The sequence below is a fragment of the Aythya fuligula genome, chromosome 1 (assembly GCF_009819795.1).
Source record: "Aythya fuligula isolate bAytFul2 chromosome 1, bAytFul2.pri, whole genome shotgun sequence".
In the NCBI taxonomy this organism is placed as follows: Eukaryota; Metazoa; Chordata; class Aves; order Anseriformes; family Anatidae; genus Aythya; species Aythya fuligula.
Genome location: NC_045559.1, coordinates 199,513,980 through 199,537,109, shown reverse-complemented (window position 1 = coordinate 199,537,109; position 23,130 = coordinate 199,513,980). Strand labels below are relative to the sequence as shown.

At 41.9% G+C, this 23,130-nt stretch overlaps 1 protein-coding gene across 1 annotated transcript; it reads left to right on the top strand.

The window, feature by feature from the left end:
- The first annotated feature begins 12,857 nt into the window (after positions 1–12,857).
- On the top strand, positions 12,858–23,034 carry CCDC90B (coiled-coil domain containing 90B). The gene is made up of 9 exons (XM_032207367.1): positions 12,858–12,987; positions 14,770–14,889; positions 17,416–17,519; positions 18,439–18,540; positions 19,240–19,281; positions 19,363–19,434; positions 19,540–19,593; positions 20,378–20,492; positions 21,618–23,034. The coding sequence occupies exons 1-9, from the start codon at positions 12,876–12,878 to the stop codon at positions 21,671–21,673; spliced, it is 777 nt and encodes a 258-aa protein (XP_032063258.1). The 5' UTR covers positions 12,858–12,875; the 3' UTR covers positions 21,674–23,034.
- The last annotated feature ends 96 nt before the right edge of the window (positions 23,035–23,130 follow it).

Here is a 23,130-nt window from a genome sequence, read left to right as displayed (position 1 = left end):
CCTCACCTGACAGCCATGATTTTTCAAATATGATGGAGAGCAGCTCGGCAACCACATCAGCCATCTCTCTCTATACACATCCCATTTCATTAGGCAGTCCCGGACTTGTTCCACTGTCACAGTGGGATGGAATCTGCTCCTCTCACCCTCTCCTGGAGCTTCAGGGTACTGACAGACATAGGAAACTTGACCACCAGTGAAGACTGAGGCAAAGCACTTATTGAGTACCTCAGCTTTCTCCATGTCTGAGGAGGCCAGCTCTCCCGTCTCATTTATCAAAGGGGGAACACTCTCCTTGGCCTGTCTCCTCCTACCTATGTATCTGTAGAACCCCTTCTTGCTATTTTTCACATCCCGTGCCAAGTTCAGCTCCATCTGTGCCCTGGCTTTCCTGATCCCATCTCTACACATTCAGACGACATGCCTGTATTCCTTCCAGGCTACTCAATCCTGCTTCCACTTCCTGTACATTTCCCTCTTTTCCCTCAGTTGTAGCTGCAGGTCCTTGCTCAGCCATGCCAGTCACCCGCCTCCTCTGCTCGATTTCTTCTGCTGGGGGATGGAGAGCTCGTGCACTCTCGGAAGCGTGTCCTTAAAGGACCGCCAGCTCTGTTCCGTTCCTACACCCTTCAGGAGAGTTTCCCAGGGGATCCCAGCCAGTAATTCCTTAAGCAGCCGGAGGTTTGCTCTCCTGAAGTTCAGGGTCGTGACTCTGTTTTTTGCCAGACCCATTGTCCTCAAGATCACAACTCCACCAGGGCATAGTCGCTACAGCCCAGGCAGCCTCCAGTCTTAAGTTCTCTAATGCTCTCTTCCACATTGGTGAGCACCAGGTCTAGTAAGGCTTCACCTCGGGTCGGTCCATCTATTGCCTGGATTGGGAAGTTATCCTCAACAGACTCCAGGAATCTCCTGGATTATCTGGAACCCGCTGTGCTGCTATCCCCAGTAGACCCCCAGCAGATATGCAGGTGGTTGAAATCCCCCATCAGGACAAGAGCTTGCGAGCGCGACACTTCTTGCAGCTGAAGCAAGAAGGCCTCGTCAACAGACTCCCCCTGACCAGGTGGCCTGTAGCAGACCCCAGCCACTGGATGTCCTTTACTGGACCGATCCTTGATTTTCAGCCACAAGCTCTCAACCTGGTCGTGGCTGTGTTATAAATGAAGTCTCAACTCAATCTGAATTTAGTAATATTTATAAAATAAATATTTATAAAAGGTATAAAAGGTATAAAAGGCAAGTAAACAGTGCTGGGTGTGCAGGGAGTCTACGCTCCACCAACATGCACACACGAACATCAAACTTTCTAAATATACAGAACATTGCTTTACATACTAAACCCGAGTACGCCTATATGTATGTACAATCAGAAAAGGTAACAAACAATCCTTTAAGTTCCATGACTTGAGTCATTACCCTTTTTTTATCTTGAGGGCAGGCTCCCCTCTCATACCCTTCTCTCCACAGCAGTTCTTTTCAAAACAACTTTTAATTGGTCAATCAACTTTGCCTATAACAGCAATAGCAAACACACAGAAACTTCCATGCCTTAATGGCTGGAGAACAGCAACCTGAGACTGCATGGGGTCTCCTGAATCACCTTTCTTTGTTCTCTCTAAACTCTTTTACATTCCTGATGGCCTCATCATTAAGAGTCCAATGTTATTTCAACCACGGGGCTTTCCAACTTCCATTCCCAAATCTCCCCCTTCTTTATTAATATCAACCATTGTCTCGACACGAATTACCACTCCATATATAACAACAACATAAAGCAAGACATATTGTTCCCATGACTAGCCCTGGAATTTTCCGGTGTTTGTAATCAAGAAAAGGAATGGAAAATGGAGAGTGTTATATGATCTGAGAAAAAATTAATGAAGTCATAGAAGATATGACTTCAACCGGGATTACCAACTCCAACTATACTCCCCCAGTCATGGAACTTAAAGGATTGTTTGTTACCTTTTCTGATTGTACATATGTATAGGCGTACTCTGGTTTAGTATGTAAAAGCAATGTTCTGTATATTTAGAAAATTTGATGTTCGTGTGTGCGTGTTGGTAGAGCATAGACTCCCCGCACACCCAGCGCTGTCTACTTGCCTTTTATAAATATTACTAAATTCAGATTGAGTTGAGACTTCATTTATAACAGAAGGAAGAGTTTAATCCCAGAGAACTGGGACATTTGGGAAGAAGATTAGGAAAAGATAGTAAAAACCTGTAATAAAAAGGTTTGCATGGAAATTGAAACAAGGGACAGTAACTAATAAGGAATACATAAATAAATAAATAAAATGGAATGGGAAATCAAGGAAACGAGTAATATCCAAAACAAAGACATTTTAAAGAAAGCTTCCTTGGGTGCATATTGGCACATTGAAAGGATATTGTTAGAATTGGGGGCACAGGAAGCAAGAGGACTTTCATTAAGTATTGCAATCAATGGTGGCCACTATATAAGCTAAATGGCCACTTTATGGATCAATCAACTTTAACGCTATCTTGCAATTAATTTTTTGAAGAGAGAAAATAGGATGAAATATTGTATAACGATATGTTGTTTCAGCATTTTAGAGGGAAAAGGTATGGAATTAAGTTGGCCCCTGACTGAGCCTTTGGTGTTGGCATTAGAAAACTACAGGCAGGAGAAAGATAAAAGAAGTGTTAAAAGGGTTGTTGAAGGTGTTAAAGGTATGGCATGTAGTATTTAACAGAGCTGTTTGAAGTTGAATGAGCAGGGAAAGAGAATGTAGGAGATCTCAAAATCACAGGTGTGAGTCTTCTGGGGCAGAATGATCATGATGGGTCTGAGAGAGTTGTCATGGAACAGCTAACTCTTAAAACAACTTGAGTTCATGTGTGAGCTCAGATTGCCAATGGGACCGCTCAGGGAACTGTCAACGATTGCATTCCCCTGACCAAACTTCCCACTGAAACCCTAATCATCCTGGAAATTAAATACTAAAATCTGGTTAAATTGGGAATTGAGAATCTATTCCAACAAGGTCCAAAAGAAACCCCTATGGAATTTCTGGACCAACTTTGAAATGTAATGAAGAAAAAGTAATAATAATAACCAATATAAAAAAAAAAAAAAAAACACCACACACAAAAAAAAGCAAACAAACAGAAATTTGGACCTGGCTTCAGAAAACAAACAGAAGCAATCGGCTAGCCTCTTTCTAGGGCAACCAGCCCCTGATGTCAGAAAGAAACTGTCTTAGGTTGTAGGATAAACTTACAACAGTCAGGAATGATGGGGACCTGGGGCATCTAGCTTAGCAGGTCCACTGGTTGAAATAAAGCTAGGGAATGAAGAGAGAGACTTGAATTTTTTGTTGGTTAAGGGAGCTTCTTTCTCTTTGTTAATTAGTCTGTAAATGTAATAGGAGCAACTGGCCAACAGGAAAAGGCATTTTTTGCAATGCTTGAAATTTAAATTGGGAAAAATGATTGGAATTACAAAAACAGTCAAGTTTGGTTCATGGTACTAGATTGAAAGGATGCCTTTTCCTGCCTGCCTGTGGCAACTGAAAACCAGAAACTCTTTGCCTTTGAATGGGAAAATCCTATCAAAGGATGGAAAACTCAGCTTACTTGGACTGTGCTACCACAGGGGTTCAAGAATAGCCCCACCATTGGGCACTGTGATCTTGAAGCCTTGATAAGAGCTTTTGAGCTGGTAAACATTTGAACAGATTTGAAATATGACTTTGTTGTGGTGCATGCACACGGGGCAATTCGGAAGGAGAGAGGACTTTTATCTTCCTCAATTAAACATGCAGAAGATATACTGAAATTACTCCAAGTGGTATACCTGCCTACTAAAGTTGACATTAACGGACATCAAGCAGGGGATACTGATGTTGAAAGGGAAAATAGATTGGCTGGTGCAGGAGCCAAAAGGGTGGCAGAATGGGCATCTGAGCGTCAAATTTTGGCACTAGTACCAGGAACAGAAAACCAGGCATTAACAAAAGCTTTAGAAAATGAAGTAGAATATTCTAAGATGTAAACGGAAAATGTTACTTACAGGTTTAATGCAAATAAAGGATGAGAGAGTTGTGATATTAAATTGAATGGTAATTGGAGAACAAAATAAAGCATTCTGGGGAGCTGAAAAGTAAACCACAGACAGGAATCAAGCTCCAAACAGTACCAGTATTTATTGGTATTAATTTACACCTTTTCAGGATGGCCAGAAGCATTCCCGACTAGAACAGCCAAGGCTCGGGAGGTAACTAAGATACAAGAAATAATACCTCATTTTGGAGTTCTAGCAACTATATCTTCTGACAGGGGCAAAGGTGGTACAACAAATTAGCTGCCATTTGGGTATAGACTGGCAAATTCATACCACATATCGCCCTCAATCGAATGGCCAAGTAGAAAAAATTAACCACTTAATCAAACAGCAAATTGTGAAATTGGGACAAGAAGCAAATTTGGTCTGGCCTCAGTCTCTTCCTTTAGCTCTTTTGCATATACCAAGGGCAAAGGAAGGGCTAAGCTCCTTTGAAATCTTATATGGATGACCCTATGGAATACAAAGAGGAATATCCATGCAAGCTGGGGATGAAATTATGACATCCTATATGGTGGCCTTGGGCAAACAGCTGAATGAGATTGGAAAACATGTAAGTGGGACTCAGGGTAGAGGACTACATGGGCCGGTGCATGATATACAGCCTGGGGATTGTGTGTATGTAAAGTCTCTTGCAGAAAAAACTTTGAAACCACAGTGGGAGGGACAATTTCAAGTGCTCCTTACTTCTTTCATGGCAATCAAGATTAAGGAGCAAAATGCCTGGATTCATCCCACCAGAGTGGGAAAGGCTCCCAGGACTCCATGGAAGGTTACTCAGGTGAAGCCTGGAAAAATACGTTTTTTGTGGTCTTAATGATATTATTGAATCAGGAAACTGGACGGTGTGACTTACGTGAAACTCACCCAAGCTGTGAGCAATAGCTTTAACTTTTCTGATTGTTAGGTATGTATGCAACTGACTAAGGGTAACCTGGAACTTCCTGTATGGGGAATACCCAGTATGAATTGGATGCTAACCATTGCACACCCAAGAAATGGAACATGTCCGTTTGGTAAGGATGATGATCATGGATATTTAGGTGAGAAATTTGAATTACTCCCACGTGGGAAAGTTAATGCTTAAATGACAAGTTCCCATGCGTGGGTACAGGTCCACTTAGTTGGCTAGCCCAGGAACCTCATAGTTGTAACACGTCAGAACATGTGGGAATTTTTATTCTTACTGAAATTAAAGAGTCGGGTGCAAGAGTCACACAAATTTTCAAGTTACAGAAGGGGTTTTATTGGTTGTGTGGAGACAGGCACGCCCGGAAAAAGCCTCCTCCCAAATTGGGAAGGTCATTGTATTGGAGGTTATCTTAACCCTCAAGGAGGTACTGACCCGCCCCCAGGAATAATTCAGACTTTATGGAGGCAGACCCATGCTGTCCCCAGATAATCCCCTTGTAATAAGGCCCACAGGGTTCCACAGTTTCATTAGATGGTTGATCCCATCCTTGGGAGTGAGTGAATTAGAGAAAGCTATTGTAAATATTTCAGCCACACTAGAAGCCATTAAGAATGCTACAGCTGATGCTCTTTCAGCATTGCAAGAGGAGGTTTCGTCCCTACATAAAGTGGTGCTCCAAAATAGAATGGGACTGGACATGCTTTTAGCTAAGAAAGGGAGACTATGTACAGTAATAAATCAGACTTGTTGTGTATATGTAAACAAGCAAAAACAGATCAAGACAGATTTAGGAAAAAATAAAATCCTTCATGTAATAGCTCAGGATGCTTCCTCCTGCGGGATTACAGGTTTTTTAGAAAAATCAACTTCCTGGCTACCAAATTTAACTTGGCTGAAACAGCTATTTGTCACAATAATCATAATCATGATTTTGTCCATTGCACTCTGCATAGTAATACAGAATCACACAGAATCACAGAATTGTCTAGGTTGGAAGAGACCTCCAAGATCACCTAGTCCAACTTCTGACCTAACACCAACCAGTCCTCCACTACGATGTGCCTTGTGGTGTTAAGAATATGGGAGACTCCTATAGTGAGGAAGAAGAATCAATTAAGACGAAAATTGGAGTCCAATGAATACTTTGAGAGAATGTTGGACAAAAGAAACACTGTAGTAAAATAGTGAAAGAATTTACTAATCCTCTCAAAAAGGGGGGACTAAGAGGAGGCTGAAAGAATTTTGGTAGATAAGATAGGCTAATGAGCATATGAAAGGAAACCAAAAGAATTTTAGTAAATAAGGCATGTAAAGGACATGTACTATATCTTCTGCTCCCTATTGTGCAAAGAAACTGAGGCAGGAAATTCTGGGATTCCTCACGAAAAATAGTTCCTGATAGAAAACAGGAAACACATTTCAAGAACCAACTGAAACCGAATCTGCAGTTTAAGCAGAAGCTGAGAAGCTTATGAGTATGCGCTGAGATGAGAGGTCAACCAGCGGTGACGAGGAAGACTCACTAATCTTCATCCCCACAACCCCTGGCGACCACTACCAGAAAACACTGCGCAAGCACGGATAGGAGAAATCTATGAAAACGAATCCCTGGAACTAATTTTAATACAAAGCAGGGATAGGTCATGCATATGTATAGGCATCTTGAGAAACTTCATGCATATGTAACTCTTCACCACATATAACCAAGGCAAGTGCTGCATTGGGGCGCACACGACTTTGGTGGGACTACCCTCCGTGCTGCCCAGCACTAAATAAACATACCTACTTTACGATCCTACTGATTGTGGAGTTTGCTTTCCGCACATAAAGCCCTAAAAGCGGGCACAAAACATAGCTCACATGGACAAGGTTGCCTCAGGGCTTTAAAAATTCACCCACCTTATTCGGAGACCAACTCATGAAGGCCTTGGAGCCGTGGGAAGCCCCACCTGGGGGAGGAAGACTGTTGCAATACATAGATTACATCCTAATAGCCACCCAGATAAAAGAAGCCTGTGTGGCCTGGATGGTAAGGCTTTTAAACTTTCTGGGACTTCAGAGGTACAGGATATTGAAGAAGGCTCAGGTGGTAAAGCAGAAGGTGACCTACCTGGGTTATGAAGTTAGTGCCAGACAACGGGCCTTGGGGCAAGACCACAAAGAAGCAATATGTCAAACCCCGAAACCTGAGACAATAAAGGAACTGCGAACCTTTTTGGGAATGACGAGGTGGTGCAGATTGCAGATCTATAATTATGGACTGCTGTACTGGGTCTGGCTGGAATGTTAACTTTCCCTGCAGCAGCCCATACAGTGCTGTACTCTGCACTTGTAGCTGGAACAGCAGTGTTATCACACCAGTGTTGTGTCCACTGCTGAGCAGCACTGGCACAGCATTGGGCCTCTCTCTAACCCTCCTAGGGGGTTGGCAAAAAGTGAGAAGAGAAACATCACCAGGGCAGCTGACCTAAACCAACCAAAGGGATATTCCATACCATGTGATGTCACACTCAGCAATAAAAGGGAAACAGGAAAAAGAGGGGAGGGGTGGGCTCTCGTTGTGAAAACGTCGGTCCTCCTCCCGAACACCGGCTACGTGCGTTGAGGCCCTGCTTCAAGGACATGGTCAATCATCGCTCATTTGTGGGAAGTAGAGAGTAATTTCTTTCCTCTGCACTTCCATATAGCCTTCATTTGTTTTATTTGTTTGTTTTCCTCCCTTTTTTTTTATTTTCTCTTTCCCCCTCCCTTTTCCCCTTTCCCTTTTTATTTCCGTTTAGTTAAATTGTTTAGTTCATAATAATCTTTCCTTAATTATTATTATTTCCCTTTAATTAAATTATCCTTATCTCAACCCATGAGTTGTTCTTTGCTTTACTTCTCCCCCTCCTCATCTAAGGAGGGGGAGTGAGAGAGCGGTTGTGGTGTTTAGCTGCCCAGCACTGTAAAACTACCACAACTGCTTGTAAAAGCGCTGTATGTGCTCATTGCAAACGGGAACAGGGACCTCCAATGGAGAAAGGAGGCTACGCAAGCCTTGGATCAACTAAACAAGGCTCTCATGTCAGCCCCAGCTCTGGGACTTCCAGATGTGAATAAACCATTTTTCCTCTTCTCCCATGAGAAACAGGGGATTGCCCTGGGAATACTCGCAGAGGACCTGGGCCCATATCGAAGGGCAGTTACTTATTTTTCTAAGCAGCTGGATGCTGCTGCCAAGGGATGGCTGGGATGCCTCAGAGCCATTGCAGCAGTGGTGCTAGATATCCAGGAAGCACACAAGTTCACCTTGGGACAGAAAATAACTGTGCTGGTATCTCACACAGTGTCCGCAGCGCCAGACGTGAAAGGTGGTCACTGACTTTCCCCACAAAGGTTCCTGAAATACCATGCTATCCCGGTAGGTGATATAGAAATAGTGGTAACTAACATTGTCAACCCAGCTTCTTTCCTCAGCGGAAACCAAAGGGGAGCCAGTACACCATGACTGCCTGGAGACCATTGAAGCTACCTACTCCAGCCATAAGCTCCTTTTGATGATGTGGAAATCTGGTTCACTGATGGGAGCAGTTACGTCATCAGCGGAAAACAACATGCTGGGTATGCAATTATCACTTGCAAAGAGGTTATAGAATCTGGACCTTTGCCGACAGATACCTCTGCACAAAAGGCCGATATAATTGCTCTGACCCGTGCCTTAGAAATAGCAAAAGAAAAGAAAATAAACATCTATACGGACTCAAGGTATGCATTTGGTGTTGTGCACGCACACGGAGCCATCTGGAAAGAAAGAGGACTGTTGAACTCACAAGGGAAAAACATCAAACATGCGAAGGAGATAATGCTCTTATTAGAAGCAGTCCAACGACCTGAAAAGGTAGCAGTCATGCATATTAAGGCACACCAGAATGTGAGTTCAGAATTGGAGGAAGGAAACAATCTGGCGGATAGAGAGGCAAAAGAAGCAGCATAAAATGAGGTAGCAACTGATGGAGCCCTAATCCCAGATGGGTAGATCCCCCTAGATGGTGAGCCAGTATACAACAAAAAGGACAGAAAATTAATCAAAAGTCAAAAGGGAGAGTATAACCAAGAGGGATGGGCTATTACCGAAGAAGGGAAAGGGAAATTAGTCATCCCCTCTAATTTGCCATGGTCACTAGTAAGGGAGGAGCACCGGAAAAATCATTGGGGAATAAATTCCCTATATAACTATCTGATTGGGAAAACTATGGCTAGGAATTTGTATGGTACTGTCACACAAGTAACCTAACAATGTGACCTCTGTCTCCAGACCAACCCCAAAAATACCCCCAAACTGAAATTGGGCCAAATTGGGAAAAGCCATGGGCATGGACAGCAATGACTTTTCTGAACTTCCAAGGGAAGGGGGTTATTGACATTTATTGGCATTTATGGATACTTTTTTAGGTTGGCCAGAGGCAGTACCCAAAGCCCGAGAGATAACCAAGGTATTGTTATAAGAAATAATACCATGGTTCAGAGTTTCAGCCACTGTGTCCTCAGACAGGGGGCCTCACTTTACCTCAAAAATAGTACAGCAAATTAGTCAGCACTTGGGCATAGATTGGGAACTCCACACTCCATACTACCCTCAATCGAGTGGTCAAGTGGAGAAAACAAACCATTTGATCAAACAACAAATTGTAACGTTAGAGCAAGACGATAACTTGTCCTGGCCCCAACCTCTCCTGCTAGCATTGCTGCAGATTCGGACTAAGCCCCAAACTAAAGAAAAATTAAGTCCTTTTGAAATGCTTTATGAGAAACCATATGGGGTCCAGAAGGGAATGTCTACCCAGGTTGGGGGAAGAGACGCTGAACACCTATATAGTGGCTTTGAGTAAGCAACTTAGAGGAGCAGAAAAACATGTAGCTGGAACTCAGAGTAGAGAGCTGGATGGAACAGTGCATGACATACACCCTGGAGATTATGTATACGTCAAATCTCTTGCAGAGAAAACTGAAACCACAGTAGGACAGACCATACCAGGTGCTCCTTACTACCTTCACTGCAATTAAGATCATTAGGGAAGGAAGTGAAGGTCTTTTCCCAGTTGAAGTCTGAAAGGCTGTTTGAGACAATGCCAATGATTCTGAGTGAAAGTTTCAATCTTGGTGGACTCTAGTAAATTTTACCTATGATCCCATTGTTAACATGGCTACTGCCTTTGTGCTTACTATACATAATGCCACAGTTTATGTTATCCACCCCATCACTGCACTAGCATTAAACCATGAGGAGACAGTGCTCTATCCTTCAGAGCATAGAATATGGCCACAGATGGGGAGCGGGAAAAGGCAGACTGTAAATCTGGAATCATGTGTTACCCAGGAACAACAAGGATTTATCTGTGAAAGTAACACAATTGATGCTCGTCCTTCATATGTCTTGACACTGAGCAAGATGTTTCCCACTTTGAGGTTCATCCAAATACTAGTCAAAAGACTGTGCTTCTATATTGGTCAAGGCTGTGTGTTTAACAACTCCTTGTGCTTTTGTAGAAGTAGATAAGGCAAATATAACTCTCCTCAGCAAAAATCATTCTAACTTTTATATTTGTAACTTTGTTAGAATGGTCAGGTGTGATTTTTATATTTGGGACCAGTTTTATCCCACCAGTTGATCAAGTCTAACAACACAATGTATCACAAGTTATTACCTACACCTATTGGGATGAACCTCACGTTAGTGACGCAATGAGTTAAACACCAAGACCTGATCAAAAATTTAGTAGGCATTCAGGAAAATGGAGAAAAGACATTAATTACTGTTCATCACAACACCAAGGAAATAATTAGGTTCTACAAAGCGTGAAACAAGACGCTACTCATCACTGGTGGGACATACTTTTCAGGTAGTCACCAACATCAAATGGCATTCTCAACACATTGTGTCAATCAGAGTCATATTGATCTTATTTGGTATAAGTCTTGTATACTAATCTGGAACTGGAGAATGTTATACTGGATAGCCACGCTGACTTCTTTGTCACGCGTCCATGGTATGGCATTGAGTGGTCAGCACCAAAGAAGTTGCAAATCTTTGCTGTGAGTAAAAGAATTTACTAATCTGCTAGAAAAGGGGGGAATGAAGCCAGGCATAGAATGTAATAAATGACTGAGTCCCAAATAGGATTGCAATTAAAATTTGCAATTTATTGAACGAATAGAGGCAGGCAAACAGTGCTGGGTGCGCCGGGAGTCTCTGCTCCACCCAGACACACACCAGTTACATTAGACGGCAGGTTTTTATGCTCCTAGGCTAATACATATTCATTACTACTTCTAGAAAAAGCAGGGTTATTATAATTAGTTCCCGGAATCCAAACCCTCCTACTGGAGCATGTGTATCAGTCTCCGGTGGTCCCTCTGGGGGTCCCTCATGTTGAAGGCTCGTAGCCTTCCTCCCAGGCTTTGTCCTTCAGTTTTTCTTCATTTTCCCTTCTCTCTTTGTTTAATAGTCTCTGGGCCAGATATCAGAGATTTATGTGGCATCTTGTGCAATGGTCTGTAGTTATCTAAAAAAAGAAAAACTCCCTCCTATTCCCTGATCTCCTAGACCCAGACTTGGGCTTCAAAGCTAACCCTTCAGGTTATCTCAAAACTTCCCCCCCCCCCCCCCCCTTATTTTCTTTTCTCCCAGACTGTGAAATATGTTCATTTGATTCGTGTCAATATGGAACAATGCTAGGGCCTCATGATGAAATGTGACCTTCTGTCTTACATACCCTTGTATAATCACAAGTCCGAGAGAAACAGCGTGGTTAGGGTATATCGTTCTTGTATCTTGCAAAAGAATGGTCTAGCAGTTCGTGTTGATAGAGGGTTTGAAGGGTAAACCTTGAGACTCAGGTCTCGGAGATAAGAGAATAGGGAGGAGTTTTTTGAGATAACTGCTGACTGTTGCATGGGACACAACTTTCTGACATCCGGCCCAGAGACTACTAAATAAGGAGAGGGGGAAAGCTGAAGAACGATTAAAGGACAAAGCCTGGGAGGAAGACTACGAGCCTTCAGTACAAGCAACCCCCGGAGGGACCACTGGAGACTGATACGCATGCGTCCGTGGGATGATTCAGGTCCCGGGAAACTAATTATAATGTCTGCCTTTTCCAAAAGTGGTTTTGAATATGTATTTGCCTAGGAGCATAAAAGCCAGCCGCCTGATGTAACTTGTGTGCGTCTTGGTGGAGCAGACAGCCGGTGCACCCAGTGCTGTTTGCTTGCCTCTATTCATTTAATAAATTGTAGACTTTAACTGCAATTCTATTTGGGACTCAGTCATTTATTACACACACCCAGACTTGGGCCTCAATGTTAACCCTTCAAATCCCTTATTGACACGAATTGCTAGACCATTCTTTTGCAAGATACAAGAACTATATACGCTAACCACTCTGTTTCTCTCAGACTTGTGGTTATACAAGGGTATGTAAGACAGGTCACATTCCATCATGCGGCCCTAGCATTGTTCCGTATTGACACAAATCAGATGAACACATTTCACAGAAGAATGGGGGTTTGCTTAATCCCAAAGAGGGGATAGGTTATACATATATAGGCATACTGGGAAACTTCACGCATATGTAACTCTTCACTGCATATAGCCAAAGTTGCTGGCGATAACCAGAGCTGGTAAGCGAGGACGACCCCACCACGGCGCCTGAGGGAAGCCCGCCGACAACCCAAAGCGGCGGCCGGAGCCCTTCCTGCTCTCTGCGCTACGGCTCCTCCCCTGCTCGCCGTCCCTCCGAGGTCTCCGCTTCCCAGCGCTGCCCGCGGGGCCGAGCGGAGGAGGGCGGTGCGGCGGGCGGGCGGTGCCTGGCGCCTGGCGGCTGGGGCGGCGATGAGGGGCGGCGGGCGCCGCGCTGCGCTCCTCGCCTCCGGGGCCGCCTCCCGGCCGGCCCCGCTCCCCCTTCAGCCGCCTCGGGCCGCGCTCCCTCCGGTTCCTCGCAGAGGTGAGAGGCGGCCGAGGGGCCGTGGTTTGGCTCGCGGCCCGCTGGGAGCCGCAGAGCCCACGGGCGAGCCCCGGGAGCCGCCCGGTGACGCGGGGCGGAGGCGGCAGGAGGGGGCCTCGGGGTGGAGGTGGCGTGGGGGGGAGCTGGGCCCTCGGCGGGGGCGGCCCCCCTGAAGGGGGTCGTGGGGGCCTCTGCGGGGGGAGCGCAGAACGGCTGCCGGGGGAGGAGGTGCCCGCAGGAGCTGGGGGGCTGGCAGCAGCTCTCGGGTGCAGGAGGAGCAGTAGAAGGTAGCGGAGGGGCACGGAGAGGTGTGCTCAGAGTGCTGGCAGCTTGTATAGGGTACCAGAAGATTTGTGCTGTAATATTAGCTTTTTTGAGAGAGGCGGTGTCAGACGTGTCACAGAATCACAGCTTGGGTCGGAAGGGACCTTTAAAGACCTTCAATACCAAGCCTCCCTACACCTCCCAGCTGAGCAGGCTGCCCAAAGCCCCATCAGCCTGGCCTTGAACACCTCCGGGGATGGGGCATCCACAGCTCCTCTGGGCAGCCTGTGCCAGGGCCTCACCACCTCATTGTTTAAAAGGAAAAAAAAATCTAGCATAAGTCCAGTTGAAACATGCTCTCTTTCAGCAAAACTATTGCCACTTTTCCTGTCACTGCAAGCCCTGGTAAACCCGGAGAAAAAATCAGTCGACACATTTAGCAGACAAAGAGCTCTATAAATGAAAGCTGTTATGACTCAATGGGAGGGGTGTTAAGTTTTAGAGTTACTTGCAATGAGTTGTATGTAGTTCATGTATGTAAACACGCTTTTTTTCTTTTCTCTCATCTTAAATCTAACATGGACTTTGATTTGGATACTACATCTAGCTTAGTTTAAGTCACTTCTTTAGAGACGATAAAAGGTAGCACTTATCTAGCAGTGTCACAGCATAACTTCCTTTTGGTTTAAATGATAAAAAGCATTCAAGTAAACACCTAAAGAAAAGAAAAAACAGTTTCATTAACAGAGAGAGACAGGGAGGTTTCAAGTAAGTGTGCATTTAGAAGTAACAGAGCATTTTTGATAACAAAGATTCTGTCAGAATGCAATCAGCAAGGTGTATGGTGATGAGATGAACTGAAAAGTATCCTTGAAATAAAGGTGGAGAAGCCAAAAGCATCCTGTGGGAAGTTACTAACACAATAAGCAGGGTGGGTCTTGATCTAAGGAAATCTAGGATGTGTTAGGTACCAGCATTGCTTTTTCACCCAGTTACTGGTGAACCAACAAATTAATCCTGAATGTTAGATCTGTGTAATGTGTGTGTACCTTTATCTGCACGCCTGGCACTCTCCGCTGGATAGCGGTAGGAGAATGTGTAAAGAGAATATAGTCAAGGGATTCTGTGAAGAGCCAAACAATTGTTAACAGTAAGCAGCAGAAACTGCCAGTGTGTTGGAAAGGTCATGTTTTAAAAGTTGAGAAACATCACTTAAATCAGGTTTCTCCTATTGTTGTTACTTGTGGTAGTTTTATTTCTTGTGTATCGGGATGCTTGTCCTGCACGGCTCTCTAGTTATATGAACGCACTTAAAATTGATGTGCAAGTCCTGGGTGGTATAGATTCCCTAAGAAAAGAGAGGACTGGTGGCTTCAGATGTGTGCTGTAACCAGGGAACCAAAAGGACGCAGCTTTTTGTTGCAACTTCCATGTGGCTTTTCTACGGTGAAAGAAAATTACCCTATCGCATGATAAACCAACTGGGTGAAGTTTCAGAGACCTGTTTGTCACTTCCAGGTTTTGCTGCCACGCTCCTTAGGAATTCATACGATGTGAGAAGAGTTGATATCACTCCACTGGAGCAGAGGAGAGTGACTTTTGATACTCATGCCTTAGTGCAGGATCTGGAAGCCCACGGTAAGTGATGTCTGTTAAATAATTCACAGAAAAACTTGGAATTAAAGTACTATAGTACTTCAGTACTAAAGTACTAAAATCTGGTGCAGGCTAGGCATCTGATACTTTTTGATGCTTCTGTAACCATACAAATTAAATCTTACATTAAATTTACCTTTTTTTGTAGCTGTAGGTAAATTTACATAGCATCTTCCAGCATGATATATCCTTAATACCTGTTCTTTTATTTAGTGAATGTGGTTGTCTTTTGTCAGCTGAAGGATCTGTCTAGCCCGGGGTTCTGTCCCTTAGCAGGACTGCGAGTCTTTGTCTGCAGAAGAGTGTAAAAATGGGGCAGATGAGTGGCACATTCCTCATACCTTCTAGGTCTCCAGCTGCTCTCACCTTGGAGGTCTTTTGTGCTGGGTAGGAGTTTTGGTGACCTCCAAGGGAATTCCTTCTGTAAGTTCATTAAGGCCCTGAACTACTCTGGGCCGGTTAGTACCCACAACATCCTTTGTCATGGAGTTTCAGAAGGCCACTCATTGTGTGGAAAAATACTTCCTTTTGTTTATGTAGAACCTGGCTTCAACTGTGTTAATTTGATGCCCCTCAGTCCTTTGGAAGGAAGGAGGAATGAACATTTGATCTCTCACGTCTCTTAAGATTATGTAAACGTATGTCATGTTCCTCCATCATTATTTTTTTTCAAACAGAAGATTCTTAGTTCATTGGATTTTCCCAAGCAGTAGCTGCCTCATAGGGGCAGGAACAGAGCTGCTGGCATTACCTGACAACTGGATGTCCCATGGATTTGAAAACTGACATTACATCTATTTTATTCTCTACTCTTTTTTTTTTTTTTCCTAAATAATTCCTAAAGTTTGGTTTGCTCTGGTGATCCTCCTAAGCATTGAGCTGATGTTTTTGTCAGGCTATCAATTCTCTGTTACAATCGCAAGATCTTTCTCCTAAGTGACAGCTGCAGCTTTATCCAATTGAGTTAGGATTTTTTCCATTGTTAAGGTCTACTAATAATGTGTCTTAGTACTTAGAAGACTCTTAATAGTACGCTAATATATTTCTTTTTCTGTTTTTGTTCATTTCATGTGTGTCTGACTTGTCAGCCCCTGGTTCTTTACATCTCTTCTGGAATTATTGTTAGAACTGATGTTGTATTTGTCACTTTCCAGTACTCGAGGAGCCAGGATAGCTTGTTAGATGTTACTTGTCCTGAGTACACATTCAGCTATTTCTCTGTCTAGTTCCTTTAGAACGTAAGGTGAAGTCTGTCTGATGCTGGTCTGCTGTTGTAAAGCAGTTTATTAATTTGTTCCATAACTACAACAGACCCTTTAGTATCACAGTGACAGGGCTGTAAAGGTAAAGTTAAAAGAAATCACAAAAAAGGTAAAGAAAAAAGGTGAAAAAATTATTTTACCTTTGAAAAGGTAAAAGAAATCACAAAGCTAAGGGATGCTTTTAATGTTTGTCAGACTTGCTGCAGACAGTTTTCAGGCTCTGGTGTCTTAACTCTTGCATGTATGAATTTCTTCACATTTTCTAAACTTCCAAGCAGCAAGTAAGAATAGAGGAAAAGCAAAAGAAATAGCAAGAACCTAAGCAACCCTGAAAATTTAGAGAAACTGAAGCGATGCAACCACACCTCTTAGTGGAAGAAAAATGTCATAAAGCATGAGAGCTTTTGTAATAATACAAGCCAGTGGTACAGTTAGAGTCCTGTACTTCAGAAGAGTTCACTGATGTTTTTCTTAATAATTTGCTTTGAAAGCATATTTCAATGAAAAGTTAATTGATCCCAAGCTGGGAAATGGAGCAACTGAAATACAACACATCAGAGAGATTGCTGGAAATAGATTGTTAGGGTCCAAGCCCACAGCACTGAATCAGATTTAACTGACGTGGCAGCTTTTTTTTTTTTTCCACTCTTTACCATACATCATCTTCAAACAGTTCAAAATTGCACTGAGCTATCAACAAAGCGTAATTTTTATCCTCAGAAAGCACACATCTTGTAGCCTGAATTGTAAAGTCAATAGATACAGCAGTTTTCAAATGAGTTTTACATGTATTCACACCTGTGCAGGAAACTTTGAATATATGCAGACTCACCTTTTAATTTTATTATTCTGTAGGATACGTGGTGCATGGCCAAAGGTAAGTTTGGGTTTAGTAGAATTTGCAAAGGTTTATAATAAAGTAAAATTTTGCTCAACTATTTTTATAACGCATTAGCAGTTAAACAGTACAGAAATTTGGTAGTCCCATCAGCTGCTTGCAAAGACTGTTTCAGTGTATTGAAAGTTAATGATCTTCAGGTTTTTGCAGCATTGTCTGTTTTTTAAGTAGTGACATGTCACACTGACCAGCTTTCACCATCAGTTTTCAGTAACTGTGTGATTTCCCGTTTGCTACTGTAACTATGTACAGCACTTCAGTGTCCCGATTTATTGTGGACCTCTTGCTCTACTCGTCACCCAGCCTTCTAATGTTACCTTAATTTCTCATCCTTCACCTGTTTTTCAGGCTTTGCAAAAGAACAAGCAGAGACCATTGTATCGGCATTAATCACCCTGTCGAATGTCAGTTTAGACACAGTCTATAAGGATATGGTTACCCAGGCTCAGCAGGTAAGAACTTATTTATGGTGTGTATTCAGCACTGTATAAGTATAATGGCACATGCTTGCATATTTAAAGAACAAGTGCAACTCTCTATAGTACTATAAATAGCTTACTGAGCTAGGTCTCAGGGTGATGCTAAGAATACCCTCTGTCCTCCTCTGCTGTGCTCTCATGAGACCCCACCTGGAGCCCTGCCTTCAGCTCTGGGGTCCAAGAAGGACATGGAATTATTAGAGCGAATCTAGAGAACTACATGGATGATGAGAGGGCTGTAGCACCTCTCCTGTGAAGACAGTCTGAGGGAGTTGGAGTTGTTCAGCCTTGGGAAGAGAAGGCTCCAGGAAGACCTTACAGCAGCCTGCCAGTACCTACAGTGTCCTGCAGGAAAGCTGGGGAGGGACTCTTTGTCAGGAGTTGCAGTGATAGGACAAGGGGGAATGGCTTTAAACTACAAGAGGGTAGGTTTAGATTAGATATAAGGAGGAAATTCTTCACTCAGAGGGTGGGGAGGCAGTGGAACAGGCTGCCCTGACAGAGAAGCTGTGGATGCCCCTAAGTGCTTAGTTAGGAGCTGGATTCAAACTGCCAACTTGTTTGATAAGCTACTGAACATTCATTGAAAATGGAAGGACAAATCTGAATTTTTTTTGTTTCACTTCATAAATGCTTAGACTAGATACCTCTGGCTTTTTTGCTTAAATTCAGAGTTAACATAAAAGCAACTGGAAAAAACACAGTCTGCTTTTCTCAAGTCTGTCAAAAAACAGTTGCAGCCATGAAATTCTATGATTCTGTCACTTTCCTGTTGGAGACCCTTCATGTTTTTATGCTTTGCTGTAGCTAATTTCGTAAGTTTAAACATTAAAATCTTTTCTTATTGGAAAGTGTGAAACTTAATCATTGACTTTTTTTTGTTGTTTCTAAGGAAATAACTTTACAGCAGATAATGGCACATTTGGACTCCATTCGAAAAGATATGGTTATTCTGGAAAAAAGTGAATTTGCAAACTTGAGAGCTGAGAATGAGGTACTAATAAACAAGCATTTTTAAGTAAGCAGTTAAATTGCAGTTCATTTAGTGTAATTAAATTGGATTATATTTGTTGTATATTTCTGTGGTGCAAAATATTTACATAGAAGTAATTATGGATGCTTTTTACCAGGAGTTGAAATGTTTATATGTTGCAACTTCTGGGATTGTATAAAAGTATATTTAATTTCATACAACTTGTTTAATTCCTCTGGAAAGAGAAAAAAATGGTCACATCTTGTAATCACCTTCTGTATTTTTATTTAGGGATGATTCCATTAGCCTTGTCACCATTAAGAGCATAATCCAGGGAGAACAGTCAGCCATTTCTTTGCAACAATTTAATTAAACTGGTGATTTAGACATGTTTTAGTTTTGCCTGACAGCATTTTAGTGTTTTTCTGCTCTCTTTAGTCTGAGAATCACAAGATCTTCATTGTAAGTCTTCACAAAATGATTCCTTTGCTTTATGAAAAATTTCCAGCAGATCATATCTGGCTGGATAGATATACTACACAGAATATAGATAATCTATAGGATATAGATTAAATAGCCTAACTAGCATAACTAGGAATAAATTGCTCTGCTGAGAGAAAAATTGTGGAAGAGTAATCACTTACAGCAGTAACACAGAACTGATTGGCTTGGCCAGCATTTTTCTGACTTTACTAAAAACTTTTTTTCCTCTTCATCTAGAAAATGAAAATTGAATTAGATCAAGTTAAACAGCAGTTAATGGTGAGTAAACAGCAAGTAGCTATACACTCATGCTGGGGGAATTAAATAGTTATTTTCTTGATTTTTTTTTTTGTTCTACAGAATGAAACCGGTAAAATCCGAGCTGACAGTAAGCTAGATATAAACCTGGAGAGGAGCAGAGTGACAGATATGGTAAGCTGGTCTATGAAGATACTCTGCCCAGTTTTATGTCATTTGGTAATGACATAAATTGTAATTTATCTTTATCTACAATTGTAATTTATCTTTTATCCACAGTTTACAGATCAAGAAAGGAAATTGATGGAGGCAACTACAGAGTTTCATAAAAAAGTAAGTAGTGAATAAAAGCCATTTTATATTGAGCAGGATAGTTATACATTACATGTTGCATGAACACACAGCTTTTGAGAAGCTTAATAGATACTTGAATGTAGTAAAACAAAATGTCAGCATGTATCACATACACATGTTGTACATGATTATTGCTTCAGTGTGGGGGATTTGTGCAAAACATCACCCAAGCAGAAGGTGTACAAGACTCATTCCCTCCCTTCCAGAGTGCCTTTGTGTAGGCTGTTACAGGTGGGCATGCACCAGCATGCTGCTCTCCCCAGTGCTAAGGGATGAGCTGGTCAGCCCTGCCAGTGGGATGGTTCAGATACCTACAGCCAAGCAAGTTTCAAGGGCTGGCAGTCCTTAAAGCCTCCTTGAAGGCACTGAAATCTTAAGAGGCTGATGATGGACGTTTCCCATCTTCAGCATCTCATCCATTTCCCAGATATGGCTCGTGAATTCTTAAAACTTTGTTCAGCAAAAATTCAGGGGTACTATCTGCACATTGTAGAATGCCTCCTTTAGGAGGCACTTGGCAAATCAGAGATAAAACTTAGGTCATACAGATTTTTTTTCTCTTTTTCTATTTCCATCCTTAATATCCTTCCTGGATTGTATTAAATGCTGTTCTGTGTTTTCGAAGATCACTTAGGAATTAAATATTTTACTTCACTGATAGGTTGGAAATTTCTCTTTCTTGTTGCTGGTAGCATGGTATTTCTGTTTGGTTTTGCAAAGCTTGAGATCATTGTCAAATATATGCCCTCTCTTAATGTTTCAGGATTCAAGTACCAACAGCGTTATTTCAGAAATCAGTAATAAAATTGACACTGAAATAGCTTCCTTAAAAACACTGATGGAATCGAATAAACTGGATACAATACGTTACTTGGCAGGTATGTGATAGGCAAGGAGGTGAGTGCCAGTGGAGTGTTTTGGATGTGTAAATTTTTTTTCAAGACTTACTCAAGATTACTCGCCAAGTGAATTCAAAAAGTCAGCTGCGCAGCAGCTGATAACTCAAATTTGGTGGGGGCTTCCCCCCCCATGATTGAAAGAAATGGAACACATAGCACAGAAGAGGTGAGAACACAACAAACACTGCGGTTGGTGTATGATTGTGCCCCAACCTGGAATTAGGAGGACCATGGACATTAAAATAAATAAATAAATAGGTTGGGAAAGAAATCAAAATACCCTGTCTACTCTGACAGTTTATGTGGCAGGGTTGCTTCAAAAGTTTTCCAGAGATTGCTTGAGAATGTTAGCAAGCTTTGAGGATTAGCCTAAGAGTGAGCAGTTCCATCTCCTATTCTGACTTCTACACAGTTTCACTGTGGCAGTACTTTGTAGAGTTCCTCTACAAAGCAGAACAAATTTAAGTCTGATTTGTGATGGAGTTTTCAATGTGTAACCAATGCAATCTGTATTTCATTTGAGCTGGATAAGAAGGCAGTTACACATTATATTTGGAAGTAAGAACAAGTTCAGAGGGAAACCTAGTTACATTTGGAAAAGAGAACAAGTTCAGAGGGAAAACACTGGTTCAACAAATCTGGAAGACAACTCATCAAACTTCAGAGATGATATCCTAGTGTCATGTGAAATGCGTGTTGTCATTTTGCTCAGTGGAAAATCTTTTTAATCATGTTTAATGAAAGACCTGATACAGCCTTCTATTTTGTAATACAGTTACTGATAGATGGGCAACAACAGTAAAAATCACTGTAGTCTGTTGTGCTCTGTTATCCACTGTGACTCAGATGTGTTCCTGAAAAAATGGTTCTGCAGGCTGCTAAGTAGTTTGACCTGTCTCACTGTCTAGGCAGTGCTACCATGCAGGATGCTGCACCTGAGACAAGTCATTGTTTTCCAGAATTTTCACAGCTGTAACAATAGAGGAAGTTTCAGAAGTAGTACTTTAGTTATCCTTCTATATGTTTGCAATTAATTTCCTGTATTTAAAAGGTGATATGATTTAGCATTCATCTAATTACTACTTTTTTTTTTTTTTTTTACAGCTTCAGTATTCACTTGCTTAGCAATAGCACTGGGATTTTACAGGTTCTGGAAATAGATGTAAATGGAATGAATGCATCAAATACAGCTGGAGAAAAGGCCACCCAAGCAACATCAACTAGATGATCACAGTTGAGCTTAGATAAATTTGGTACCTTTTTGTTTTGATACTCTTAGTGTGCACTGAAGTGTTTTCTGACTTTGTAACACTAAAGATCAAAATAATTGAGTGTGGAGTAGGCAACTAATAATAATATTTCATTGTCCCCTATTGAATAATGTATTTATTTCAAAAGATTTCCTATATAAAATCAGCAAGTGTTTCCTAATAGGTTTTAGAATCAAGTCTGTTGTATTTTAGAACACTTCCAGTGCTCTCAGCTCCACTCAAACTGGAGATACTAAATACTTGACATACCCATGAGAATATGGGACTACTGTTTCTAAATTAGTATTACCAACACAGGAGAATTCCAGCAGATCTAACCTGACCAAGCAACGTAATCTGAAAAATAGGAGCTGGATGTTTGCCTTTAGTCTGTGCCTGTTTTTTGTGATGGGTTGAAGCTTGGCCCTTTCGTTTTCTATTTTCATAAATAAATATGAATATATATATATATATTTATATATATATATAAACACACTCCAAGGCCTTTACTAAAGAATCCGTGTTCTTCTTGAAAAATGGTTTACATACAGTTAAAATCTCATGTAAAATGAAAATGTCTCTACAGATTTAGTTATTTTTAATATCTCTTACAATCTCTGTAACCCCAGAGGCCAGTTCTCTAATGGGATAATTTCTGTCCTCCTCTTTCCGAGGGGAAATGCCTCTGTTCTCACCAACTGCATACAACCCTGGGACTGACAAGTGCTCTTAACTCCTCCCTTCAAGGAGTACCAAGTATTTCCAAAAAACAGTTGTGTGTTTTCTGGATATCAGATCGGGCTTGTGGCACAGAAACTCAGCACCTCAGATAGTGCCAATGTGGCTCTGGTTGTCCTGCTCCCATCTCCATGCTCCTCTGGAGTGGTCCGTAATGCTGTGAGGCAGGCTCAACCTTCAGGTGATGATCCCTCCTCTGCTTTCTGCAAGGCCTTCACAGCTCTAGTTCCAGAGATGGGATGTAAAGGGTGGATGCCTTCCCTGAAGCAGTCACATCTTGAGTACAAATGCCTATGCTTAGGTAGATTTCTTTTAATAGTAATAATAAAAAATAAAAAAGCCTTTCCTGGACTAAACTTTATCAGAGTAAGCCCTTTATGGGGTACAGAGTTTACAGTGCTGTATAGTGGCAACTTTTGTATTGCAGTTCTGTTTGCAGTTGAACTTGCTGCTATCCTGCAAGTTCTTGTATTCAGTGCATGACATTATGTATTTGCCATCTACATTTATGAAAATAAAATTAATCTCTTACATTTGCTGTCTGAGAGACTTTAATACAGATTACCAGATTGTAAAAATGTGGGGTCTATAATGAGCACAGTGCTGTTGTGTTGAGAAATGAGGCTGTC